The sequence below is a fragment of the Coffea arabica genome, chromosome 1c (genome assembly GCF_036785885.1).
Source record: "Coffea arabica cultivar ET-39 chromosome 1c, Coffea Arabica ET-39 HiFi, whole genome shotgun sequence".
NCBI classification, from domain to species: domain Eukaryota; kingdom Viridiplantae; phylum Streptophyta; class Magnoliopsida; order Gentianales; family Rubiaceae; genus Coffea; species Coffea arabica.
Window position 1 is genome coordinate 3,215,498 of NC_092310.1, and position 13,124 is coordinate 3,228,621.

Below are 13,124 nucleotides of genomic sequence, written 5' to 3' on the forward strand. Positions count from 1 at the left end.
TTTATCTTTGTGAAATTTGAGATTTTGTAAATTTAGAATCTAGTTTCTTAGATCTAAAATTTCTCCATTATTGTCAGTAGGCATGCACTGATGTATTGGGTTAGAGTGATTCATTCGGATAGAAGATATATAAGAGCATTAATGTTATCTTTATTTCTGTTGTTTATTTAGATCTATTATATCTATTAATTTCATATCTATATGTATTGGTGTCATATTTGTTTGATGTATTTTTTGTTATTAGTGCAGATTTGTTTAAATAAAATGATCTTTTCTATAAAAAAAAAAAAAGCAAGAATGTCCACATACAGTCAAGCCCACATACAGTGAAGGAAGTCTTTTCTCTTCCTTCTTTCTATAACTTTTCTAATCAAAATCTTCTTTATCTCTCCCATGGAAGAGAGACCAAATCTAGTCTTTTTCCATGGGGGGAAGTACACTTTATAGTTTTTAATTTGTCTTATTTAAATAAATTCTCTCCTAAAATTTCCTAATGAGAGACTCTTCTTTTCTAAGATCTCTTAGTGGGAGTTTCTTTTTTTTTTTAGATTGTTCTAGTGAGAGTTTTATTCTCTTCTGGATTTTTTTCTTGTGAGAGTTTTTTAGGTTTTATCTTTGTGAAATTTGAGATTTTGTAAATCTAAAATCTAGTTTCTCAGATCTGCAATTTCTCCATTATTGTCAAATCTTAATTTCTTTTTGGATTTGAACTAGTTTTAATCAAATCTGATTGTCAGCAGGCATGCACTGATGTATTGGGTTAGAGTGATTCATTCGGATGGAAGATATATAGGAGCATTAATGTTATTTTTATTTCTATTATTTTTTTAGATATGTTATATCTATTAATTTCAGATTTATATGTATCAGTGTCATGTTTGTTTGATGTATTTTTTGTCATTAGTGTAGATTTATTTGAATGAAATGATCTTTTCTATATATATAAAAAAAAAAGCAAGAATGTCCATATACAGTCAAGCCCCATTCCAATGCTAAACCCCAATTTCACATATGTGTTTGGATTGAGAGATTTGACTAAGGATTTAAAATCCTCTCAAATCCCTCTAGTTGTTTATATTATTTAGGAGATACTTGAATTTATAATTTACAAATTGTTCTATTATTTAAAATATATTTTAATAGTTGGTGTATTAAAAATTCAAATGCCTATCAAGTAATCTAAATAATTAGAACGATTTAGATGAATTTCAAATCCTTTGTTAAAATTTTCAAACCAAATGAAACTTGTTGAATTCAAAACGTTATTTCTTGCACCTCCGGACACTCCTCCACGATTGAGAAGCATATCAACTTACAACTTTTACACATCAAATATCACAGGTCATTTCTCGCACGATTTATCAAATAAACGGAAATAGGAACGCCAATGCTGGAAGGATTAAGGAAGATCATACCTGAGATGTAATGCATTCTACCAATGAGAAAAATAGGACAGTCATTTGCAACATTTAGGATTTAAAGATAGAGTTAGCAATAAACCTAGCAGCAAAAGATCAAGAGGTACCATGCGTTGAACAAATTGATCATAAAGTACAGAATCCATATTCGGATTACAAACTTCTGAATAATTTTTATCCTATAAATCACTTTATATTTTCTCCATTGAACATTACAACCAATTCAACCCCGCACTAAATGCCATCAAGGCAAACCAGACAATATCACACTAATACGAACCTTTTCTCCTTCCTTATTCACTTTTTGGTCCTTGAAAGTCTGACACGATGTGGTTCATTAAGCCAACATTGCTATAGGCTCGTTAAAAGAAGAGACTTTGATCCTTTTCTGAGTCTCATCCTCCAGTGTTGTTAAAGATTGATACTCAACTTTTCCAGCTAACATTTTGTTTAATCCCAAATAAAGACACACACCAAAAACTATAACACCAATTAAGTACCAGCAAAACTGAATGTTCACTAATGATTTAGCCCTTTCAAGGGCTTCATCATCTTGGCAACTGACAATACTGTGCCCATCTACCGAGTTTATAAAGCAGCCTTTGGGAATATACTCTGGTGTGTAAAGCATGATTCCCATGACCATCATCCAAACTCCTTGAAACAAGATGCTCAGAGACCTTGCGAAGTTATTCAAGAAACTCTTTGGATAACCTATGCCTAAAAGGGTAGTGAAAAATGAGACAAGTATGACAATTTGGTGAAACCAGTGGTATTGGCCTTCCACACCCATGTGATCGGTAGAGTGGAAATGGAAGAGGAGAAATTGTTGGGCAAAAGCAATGGCTCCTAGCATTAGAGTTAGGCCATATTGAGCTGGGGGCTGAATTTTGTCAAGAATGAAGGAGAAAAGTGCATAGATAAAGAGAGACAGGGCTATGTTTGTGTGCTCAAAGTTGCGAAGATGGTGCGATGGGATGGTGCCATCAGGATCCAGTGGTTGGTGCCTGGCAGGACCAACGAAGAGTTCCATAAATATATAGGCAACGCAGCCTCCCATCAGGAAGAAAAGCTCTACGTACCTGATTTTTGAAGTTGGAAACCATGGCAAAGATATGTAGGATTTTGGATGGAGAAAGTGAAGCCTCATATGGTTAACCAAATGCCAAAGCCCGATCAGAAAGAAGCCAATTCCAGGGATCACATGCCCCACCAAACTGCCCATAGCTAGTGCCTTGTCTTGTGTTTTTCTTGCTTAATTGCTCCCTTGGTTTGTATGTTTTGTTTTAGGAAATGCGGTGGAAGGAGGTGAATGGAAACCAGATTTCAATGTATTCAAAGTGTGCTTATTGTACTACATTAGGAGCCTATATATAGGGTAAAATACAAAGAGTAAATCTTATATACACTGACAGTGTATACATTATCACCGTTGGATCAATAACATATGTGTAAAAGTTGAATTTCAAATTCAAATTTTGCACATTTATCATTCATCTAACGCTGACGGTATATACACTGTCAGTGTAGGAAAGATTAATTCAATTACAAAATGAAAATAAGAAAAATAAGCAATACAAGGAACCTCTTGCTAATTGAGACAATCAACTCAAATTTACAAAATCAAATCAAATCAAGTATTTATAATTTGTACGTAAGGTTTTTTTATTTTATTGTCCAACGGCACAAGATAAGTGGTCTAGTATCACTCCTTCCAGTAAAGAGCATTTCTTTTTCATGCTTATCTTGTGCCTACACACAATGAAAAAGGGAAAAAAAAGAAAAGAAAAGAAAAGAAAAGGTATATATAAGCAGATATTTTATGGTAAAAAATCTGATCATTTGTTGGTTTCTTGTTTTAATGTTGTCCAATTAGTTTAGCGTAGGGGTTGACAGAATAAAAGACAAGTTGAAACTATGAAACGGAACAAAACTATACACAAACATCAATGAATGAGGAAGAACAACAAATAGTTCAATTACTCTACTAGCTAATGGTAAGAAAGCTAGATATTTTAAATAGTTTTTTTAGCTAATTGGAGTATTATCAGTCTGAGAATTTAATTACGAAAGGGAATAATCTAGTTCAAGGAATAAGCAAATTCAGTGATCAAACGAAACGTTGTTGTTGGGCTCTTTGTTGATGTATTAAGTTCAAGACACGTTTGAAACCTTTTAGGATTTGCTAATTTTTCTCGAAATATTGTCTTAGCCAAAATGCCCAAGTGGATTTCTTAATAGTTACCGACTTTCCATTTTTTAAGTATATATAATTTGTTTTGGTTGGTATGAATGCAAAATCAAGTTATCCATCATACTCAAACAAATAACTATCACCCTTAAGTAGGATGACGTATGAGATGTCTTTCAATATTCGGAATTAGAAATTAGAAATGTTGTTTAAGAGTTTTGGCTCAGCCACTGTGAATGAAGTATCCTTGACAAAATTGAATATTGAGTAGCAAAGTAATTAAGACTACTAAGGATGGTTGAAGGGTGAATTCAAACTTTCATTGCAAAAGTTTATGCTAATTTTCAGTTTACATCTTGAAAATCTATTTGAAACTTTTTGCACCGTAAATTATTTCACTTTGGAACAAAAACTACACACAAAAGCTAATGAGATGACACGTTTGATTTGCTAACTCCATTTCTCATTGACCAATGTAAAAGTGAGTAAAAGTTTAGGATGAAAAGTCGAACAAATTAAAGTTCTTTGTGCGAAATGTTCAAAATTTAAATTTCAGGTACAAAATGAGAGTTAGTGACAGGGTCGAGTTTGTGCAATAATAAATACTTACTCAAATAAAATACAGATTTTTGTATATAATCGTGAGCAGGGTCGAATCTATAGGGATTGGAAAAAATTCGTTTCTTATAGAGTTTAGAGTATGGGGAATTTTTATAAAAATGGAAACAATTAAACAACTCAAATAAAATAAATAAATAAAAATTAAATGACAAGTTATTAAAATTAGAACAATAATGGATAGACTCTGGCCGAGAAATAACTTCGGAAATGATTCACTCAATTTATCATTAATGCAATAATAATTTCACTTATTAACTGATAAATAAGTTATAATTGCCAAACAATTGATAACAATCAACTTCTCCTTACTGTATTGATGGTTAACGTATGACCATTAATCACTTCCCTAATCAAAAAATAACCCTAAGTACAACGTTACAATTCAATTTCTTAATTACCTTAAGAATTAGAGAAGCCCTATTCTAACCAAATAACACGCTACAAGGGTTATCTTAAATTAGCATATATGTCTGCCTAACACAAACTCGATCATGCCAATTACCACCAATTTAAAGCAATTAAATAATTACGAATTTAATTATTCTAATTGATTTTAGATTATTAAATTGCATTAAATATCGAGCGCTCTTGATATTCAAATAAAACAATAACCATAAAAAATTAAATCAAAGAACATACGAATATCAGTAAAATAATAGAAATAAATATAATCAATTCGATTTCACAATTTTAGATAAACCAAATCCTCTATTGTTTTTAACTAGAATGAGAAGCTTAGTTCATCTTTATTGAAGAAATCGCGGGCAAAATAGTTGAATTGATCACCAAGGCCATTCTTCGATTATTAGATGACTGAAGAGTAGGAGGAAAAACGAAGGAAACGTTGTTCTCGTTTCTTCCTACCAGAAAAACCAATAGTCCCCCCGTTAATCTGGCTTTTCACCCAAGAAAAGAATGACTGTTGCTTCGTTTCCTATCTCTACTGAAACTACTACAACTTATCCAACCAAAGTTCAAATCCCAATAAGCCAACATGTCATTTTTCAAAAAGTCCTACAAAATAGCCTAGACCAGTATTCAACAAAAGTAGGAGGCTATCCATTCGGTGGAGTATCCGACTTTCACTTCTTCAATTTAAAACGAGAGATCACGCGCCAAATCCCAATTTTTCAGACGTGCAAAGTTTAAGTTTTGACATGCTTACGTCAAACAGCATAAAAGTCTAGTGAAAATCACGTCCTTTTTTGCTCCAAATCCCTGTGACCAATGCCAATTACGAAAAATAAGTAGAGTTTACCAATTAACATAATATTTGGTAAAATAAAAGAGGGAAACAATAATAAAATTAATAACAAAATGTAACCTATCAGTTAGTGCAAAATTTCTGGGTGCAAACTAGAATTAATGTTTAATAGCAACTTTCTTGTTTACAAATATGCATGTCAATTTTTTTTTTGGTAGTTAGCAGTTGAACATCAATAATTCTCCTTAGATTCATGAGTATATGCATATCACAACGAATAATTACATCCAATCCAACCCCTTTTATGGCAATTTTGTCTTCCGGGTTTTGCTCAGTTATTTGTTTAAAACGTTTGGGCAATCTATTTTTAGAACAACTATCATGTCTTGATATGTTATCTGAAAACAATACAGTGCACACTTTTTTTTGAGCATTTGTCTGTCTTAATTCCTTTTTAATTTTTTTTGGGGACAGATTGCCCATCTTATTTCATCACTAATTTTAGTTACACATGCACAACCCACTTCAGCCAAATGTTCGAATTTGTACGTTTGTCTTGGTTTTGTTTGTGGTTGAGTTGCTACAAAATTAAATCTTAACCAACCCAGAGCAGCTCATAAATAAATTTGACTAAGATGGCTTCGATAATTCACTCTCTTAATTAAGTAATCACAAGCGAGTGCTCCCGATTTTCATTTTGGTTTAGAAATCGTTTTTGTTAATAATTGATTTAGTGGGATATTCAGCTTAATTAGTGTTTAGGAGAAGTTTTTCCTCTTTTGCCAAGAAGAATGTGTATTGCTTTGAAATGTATTTTCCACTTTGTTTCTTTCTTAAAAGTAATATTTCCCACTTGTCTTAGCAAAATTAAGACCATAGATGTCCAATTCTTGTAAATCACATTTGACATCAGGAACTTACGTATCATGAATGTTAAGAAACATAAGTTTTTCAGGATCATCTTGTCAGAATCATGTTCTACAATTTTCCCTTCTAATATTCTCAACTACGCCCTCTTAAAATTATCCATTACATGATCAATTGTCCAACATTTTTTTTTAAAGTTTTTGAGGCTGTATCCCATGGTTATTTTTGAACCATACTAACACCAAAATATTACAGCATGCACATAACATGGGTTTTTGTTTTTCCGGATGTGAATTTACAACAGAAATTGTGATTGATACATACACCATATATAGAAAGAAACATAATACTCCAGTGTTCCCAATAAACTTAGGCTTTGCAAGTTTAGGATGTAGTCGAGCTTACTGTATTTCTTGGTTGTTGTTATCGAGTGCAAGTATTCACTAAGAAGTGGCAAGTTGATGTGGAATTTATTCTTGATTGCTAGTTTTAGAAAAGAGAGAATTGTAGTTTTGGTTTCAAATATTTGGGACGTGACTTCTTCTAGTTGTAAAAGTTTGGAAGAAAGCAAATGTAGCTCTAAATGTTACAATTTCTAAATACATTTAGTACTACTGACTGACAGAGTGAGGAGGGATGAGTTGGCTGATTTGAAAAAAAAAAAATGTAAGTCTCCCACTTACACTAAAAAAAAAAAGTCTTATTGACTAATTTTTATCAATTGCTATTGGACTTCAGTCACATACTATTATGTACCAACAATTAATTTTCTAAAAACTTGAAAAAATAATTGTGGTCATAATTTTTTAGTAAAAGAGGACTAGTTATTTGCACGATGATCACGTGACTAATTATTCTCATTTAGCCAAGAAATACAAAAAATTTTTGACAAAAAAAATTGAGATTAAAGATTAATTACTCATGTGACCAACATATGTTTAATTAGTCATCTTCTATTACAGTTTATGGCTAGCAATATTTTATTAAAATTTTAAATTCTTTTAACGATTATTTTCTGGTACGTGATCGGTAGTAATTGGTAAAAATCAGTCATTAGGACCCAATGTGCATAGAAAGTGAAATATTTGACACTATATTTGTATTCATCCAAACTTTAGACATTAAAAGCGCTCATATTCCAAATATTTGGAACCAAAACTACAATTCACTCTTTTAGATAATATACCAAGTCAATCTAGGACTAATCAAAGAGATGGCTGCCCTCTAGATCTCATAACTTTTCTGGATATCTTTACGTGGGTTTGATGGGGACACTTTGATGGTCTTAGACAAAATTTCCTGAATTTTCAGGTGATTTTTCAATTCTTGGTTGATTAAAGATATGCAATACCTAGCTGCTGATCACTAAATAGTATTGAGAATGGCATGGGACAGGTTGATTTCATAAATTATATTTTCACTATATAAATGTAGGCAAGATCTTCTCACCAACGTATATGTATTCGTATTATGTAGTGCTCAAAAGTGATTTTTTTTCATAACTACGTAATTTTCTCATTACCCTTTTAGAATTTAAAGTGCAATTGGTGAATTTTGTGGTCATTTACATGCTTTTTGAAGTATAAAATTTTAGTAGCAAATGATTTAAGAAGTAAATTTTCCTCGATATTGAGGTCTCATTGGGAGACTTATTAAATGGTTATTGTGCTATTAAGAAAAAAAAATCTCATGATTGCACGTGGTGTTAATTAAAATTTTTTATTTGACAGATATTTCTGAGTTTTTGTTTTGTGATGCCAATCTTTATCATTTGGTCTAACGAATTATAACAATTTCATAGTCCAACTTCTTTTTATTTTGGTAGAAATAAGAGGATTTTAAAAATATTTACACGTATTTGTTAACTGCAGTTTTTTTTTCCTTGGGCTGAACTCCTAATAATTCTACAAAACTCAAGGAACATAAAACAATAGATGATTAATTACACTCAAATTTCTGTGCTCAATCTAAATCTTTTCTGACCATCAATATTTACTTTGTTGAAAAGGCAAGAAAGGCCAAAACTGTTTCAATGATTAGGAAATTGCCATTTGGTCCTGTACTTCAATTAATATAGTTCCTCATCTCTTACAAATTTACAATTAACCAACTTGATCCCTTATCTCGACAAAATATCGCTAATGTAGGACTTTTAACGATGAACTAGAAAGTTATATTGATCAAGTCATGTGCACTACACGTGCACCATTAAAATACAAGGGAAAATCATGAAAATAGTGTGACAGCCTCACCTCCCCCTAAGGCGAACCAAAGGGTTCGGTGGACCGCCTGCCCAACTCTCATCGGAACTCAGTCGTTCACTTCAGTCTTTAATCAACACCAGAACAAACCCATAAGAATAAATATAACAATGATCCAAAACTTAAGACAAAACTTATATACATTGCTATCTCAAAAGGAAATACAAACGTCGAATCTACAAAGGTTCTCAATTCACCATACAACCAGCCCGTGCCAAGCACTAGGGCGAGAACCATTACAAAATCAAAGAACTAGACCAAGCTAGTCTATACAGAGCTCTCGTCCTTGCTCGCCTTCCCCTGTTAAGGAAAACAAAACTAAAGGGATGAGTTAAAAGCTCAGTGAGGTTCCGAACACATAGGCGAAGAATAAGTCTAATGCATTCACCATATATAACCAATAATTCAAGATACAAATACAAGATAAAGCGATAAACACATTCATTAAAAGAATACGGGCTCACAGGGAGCCATATATTCGTTCGTTCATTCATTCTCCTGTCATTCCCCCTTATTCCTCCGGTCATTAAAAAAAATGCATTTTTGTAAGTAAAACCCTCGTTCGTTCGTTCATTTCATTCACCCCCTCCTGGATATTGGCCAGGCTCCACCAGAATACAAGGTAATACTCGAGTATACCACATTTATACCCAGGGTCACCATATCGTCCGACCGAGTCTGCTTCTGGCTCGAGTCGATCGGTAACGAAGGGCAGGGTCCAATTCAGCCAAAAGGCTTACATCATGCACAACTAACGTTTCAATCATTAAATCATTGAAAATTTCACATTCATTTAGGTCGAGTGCGATAAAGTACACACTCGCCTAAAAACCTCATTTTGAAAATCATTGAGAGCACTTAACACGTTATCAAACAATAACACAAGTCATAAAGTCAAGGAAAATATAGCAAACAAGGAACACTCACCTAGTTATGCAAAACAACGTGCAAAATATCCTTCCGAATATTACACTCAGTCATCGAGAAAACCTATGATTAAACGAGAAAGAATATTACAGTTCATCTAACACAAACAATTAGGTGAAATCGAAGAAACCTGACAAATGATGAATAAAACGTATAAAAATGACTTTAAAGTGAAACGAAGGCATTTGGACCTGTGGACGGAAATGACTAGGGTTTCATAAACCAAACGCAAAACCAAACTAAAAGGGTTATAAAATTTCCAACGGAAACACTTGAACCAAAGGCAAGTCGGAATCCAACTAGATAGGCTAAGAAATGTTGTTTTCGGAATCGTTTATGTGGTTCAAAATCGTCTCATATTCAAGTAGATATTATAGACTAAATGTCTTGATGAAATTCACTTAAAACCTTACTTGGAAGTAGTTCACTTGTGGCCGAGAAAACCCTAATTCATACCTCTATATTTTGGTAAAGAGTAAGTAATCATTTGGAATTTGAAACTAAAGAGGTAGCATGTTTTAAAATGGTAGAACGGTCATGGTATTTGCCAAACATATATATATATATATATATATATATATATATATATATATATATATATATATATATATGTTCAAATAGAAACTTAGCCCTCGAACACCTCCCGAGCGAATCGATGGAATTGTTAATGAAATACGTTCAACTTGACACAAAACACATTTCCAAAACCATTTTAACTCATTCTCATGACAAGAAAAGAAACGGACAGCATTTCCCCTAATTTTCTTCACTTTCACCCTACAATTAAAAACCCATTCTCATACCATTAATTACAATCACACATATGGTCCAAAGGTAATAAAACATGTCCAATTACGGCACAAAACTCTTCAATCAAAGCCAATTAGAGACTCCAAAGCCAACTATAAGAAAACCCCCAAATCAAAACCCTAGAACCGGAAATTATCCCCACAAGCGGAAATTTTCCGCAATCAACCGCAATTAACGTACACAAGTTTCAATTAACACCATTTTAATCCATCAATCCAAGGCAAATCCATGACTATCATATAAAATCAGGAAAATTCCCAATAAATCAGAAAATAATCCAACTTGACCTAAAACCATGAAATCATTCGTAATATAGCATGATTAACCCTTACAAACTGCTAATTAACCAACTTTAGAACAAAAGGAGGTTTCTTAACAACTCACCTTATGAGTTCAAGAAAGGTAAAAACTTACAACTTCCCCTCCAAAAACAACTCCACTAGCACCTTTAACCCACCTTAGCTAGCACTTGTACAGAGTGGTTTCAAAATCCAACGGTGAAATCTCAAGATTTGAGTGAAAATAGAAGTTGGAAAATAAGAGTTTTCTTTCTTCTCTCAAAGGCACACGGCTGAGCTGAGGAACAAATGAAGATATTTTGGGCCAAAAGTAGGATAAGAAGAAAGGAAACAGCCGGTCAAAGCTTATGACCGACTGTGACACGTCACAATTCGGCCGGAATCTGGCCGGATTTTCGGCCGGATTCTTGGCCAGATTTAGGGTAGAGAGGAACCAAATTTTTTTTTTTAAAAACCCATAACAATCCGGCCAAGAACTGGCCGGATTTGCGGCCGAATTCGACCCTTCAATCTTTTCGCAAAATTTTTCCTCTTTTCCAAGTTCGATTGCCGCGCTCAACCGCACTTCCAACACGTACACATATATACATATCGCACACACAAATACACGAAATAACAAAACCTTTCTTTGTCGGAAACAAATGGTTAACAAATTTTCACTTAAGAGGGAAAGTGAGAATAAACAAAAGGCTAAAAAAATATAAAATTTTTTAGGGTTCTCACAAATAGTCCTTCATATGTTTGAAAAATCTTGTTTTAATCCATCACATTTAAAATGGTATAAATATGGTGATAGAGCAGTTATTGGGCATATTTTGCAGTGTTATTTTGGCCTAATTTTGGCTATTTACGGTGCTAAGTACTGAGATTTAACTCATATCTCATATTCGTATGAATTATAGGTGATCGGCATTAAAAATGATCTCGCGGGGTAGATTCCCAGAAGACTTGTCGTCCCAGGGCGTGACCACGCCTTGGAAGGTGGACGAAACCGAAAGACGGACCGTGGTCCATGTGGACCAGGCACATGGGATCAAAACTCCAAAAGGGAAATGGCTTTTGTAGAATCAATTGCACCAGACGTTTCCTTCTTTGACTCTTCTTGGACGGCGGTTATAAAAAGAAAAGGACAAAGCAAGATTGAGCATCATCTACTTTTTAGCCTTAGGTTCTCTTTTTCTACTTTTTTGGAGAAGATTGGTCAGACGGTTTTCTTTTGGTTTTTCTTTTGTTCCTTCTGCAGCTCTGGGTCAGACATTGGAGACTTTCTCCGTTGCTGTAGCTTTTGTTTTTGGCTTCTGTACAATTTTTCCTATTCGACTTTTGCTTCTACTTTCGCTCCAGGGGTACGAACACGAAACCCAACAAAGGGAAGCGAAGCTTTTTCAGCAGTTCCTACGTTAATTCATCTTTTTCAATTCTTCGGCAATTAATTGAATGAATTCAATTAAGTCACGCGGGATTGATACGATGAGGAGCGGCTAATTTCTCCCTCTACCCAAAGGTTGACGCGAGGGCGCGGTCCATAATATCTGTGAGATCTAATCGAATCTTCATTATTTCTTCCAATTTATTGCTATTCGTGTGTTTCCTGAATTAATTGTTCATGGGTATTTTATTAATTGAATATCAACGGCCGGGTATTTGATTTAATTTAATAGCCTACTGCCACGTTAATTAAATAGAATCCGTAATTGTTCATTTAGTTGACACCCCGTGGCAACCACCATAATTGGCTTTATGATGGGGAAATACAAGATCTAATTTAAATAAACCCTCTTAGCTTGTTTATTGGTTAGGGTTGGGTTCTTCTAGCTTTAATGCAATTGGGTAATTAAATTCCTATGGTCGTACCTAGGGTTGTTATCTGGTTAGGGAAGCAGTCAATGGTCGTACCTTGACTGTCGAAAAGGTAAGGAAGAATTGGTTGTCAGAGCTTATTGATAACTATAACCAACCTAGTGATGAATGGGTGAAATATCTTTGCATCGATGATCATTTAATTGGACCGTGCCTGAGCAGTTGATCCTTTGGGTGGAATTTTGTTAATTGCTATTTTTAGTGAATTGTGCTTTGTGAGTTAGTTTTGAATTTTGTTTGTTTTATTTTATTTTATTTTTATTTGCCTCCCATTGAAAATCCCTCAATTTCGTTCTACTAATTTGGAAAGAAATAATTTCCTACCTGCTCCCTGTGGAATCGACCTTACTTGCCATTGTACGCAAAATTAGTATTTTTATAGACAAATCCGGTATATCGGATCAAGCAAACTCTTCGGGAACAGGGTGAATCAAGTAACCCATTGCACACCTAGGGTCCCTGCTCCAGTACTTGGATTTGTTCTATAATTATTTAATTAAGGTGGTAATTAGGACTTTTTAGTAATTATTATTGCACAGGTTCGGCACCTGTCAATTTTTGGCGCCGTTGCCGGGGAGTTGGCGTTTGGATTATTTGTTTCCTTTCAAATTCAGTTTTTATTTTATTTTTATTTTATTCTATTCTTGTTGGTATTTTTGCTAGTTT

The 13,124-nt window shown here is 33.7% G+C and overlaps 1 protein-coding gene across 1 annotated transcript; it reads right to left on the reverse strand.

Moving 5' to 3' along the window:
• Nucleotides 1–1,527: 1,527 nt before the first annotated feature.
• On the reverse strand, nt 1,528–2,743 carry LOC113736296 (uncharacterized). Its single transcript, XM_072047997.1, has one exon. The coding sequence runs from the start codon at nt 2,641–2,643 to the stop codon at nt 1,756–1,758; it is 888 nt and encodes a 295-aa protein (XP_071904098.1). The 5' UTR covers nt 2,644–2,743; the 3' UTR covers nt 1,528–1,755.
• Between the last annotated feature and the right edge of the window lie 10,381 nt (nt 2,744–13,124).

Excerpts from the sequence above, each read along its gene's own strand:
- LOC113736296 (XM_072047997.1), bottom strand. The coding sequence starts at position 2,643 with ATGGGCAGTTTGGTGGGGCATGTGATCCCTGGAATTGGCTTCTTTCTG.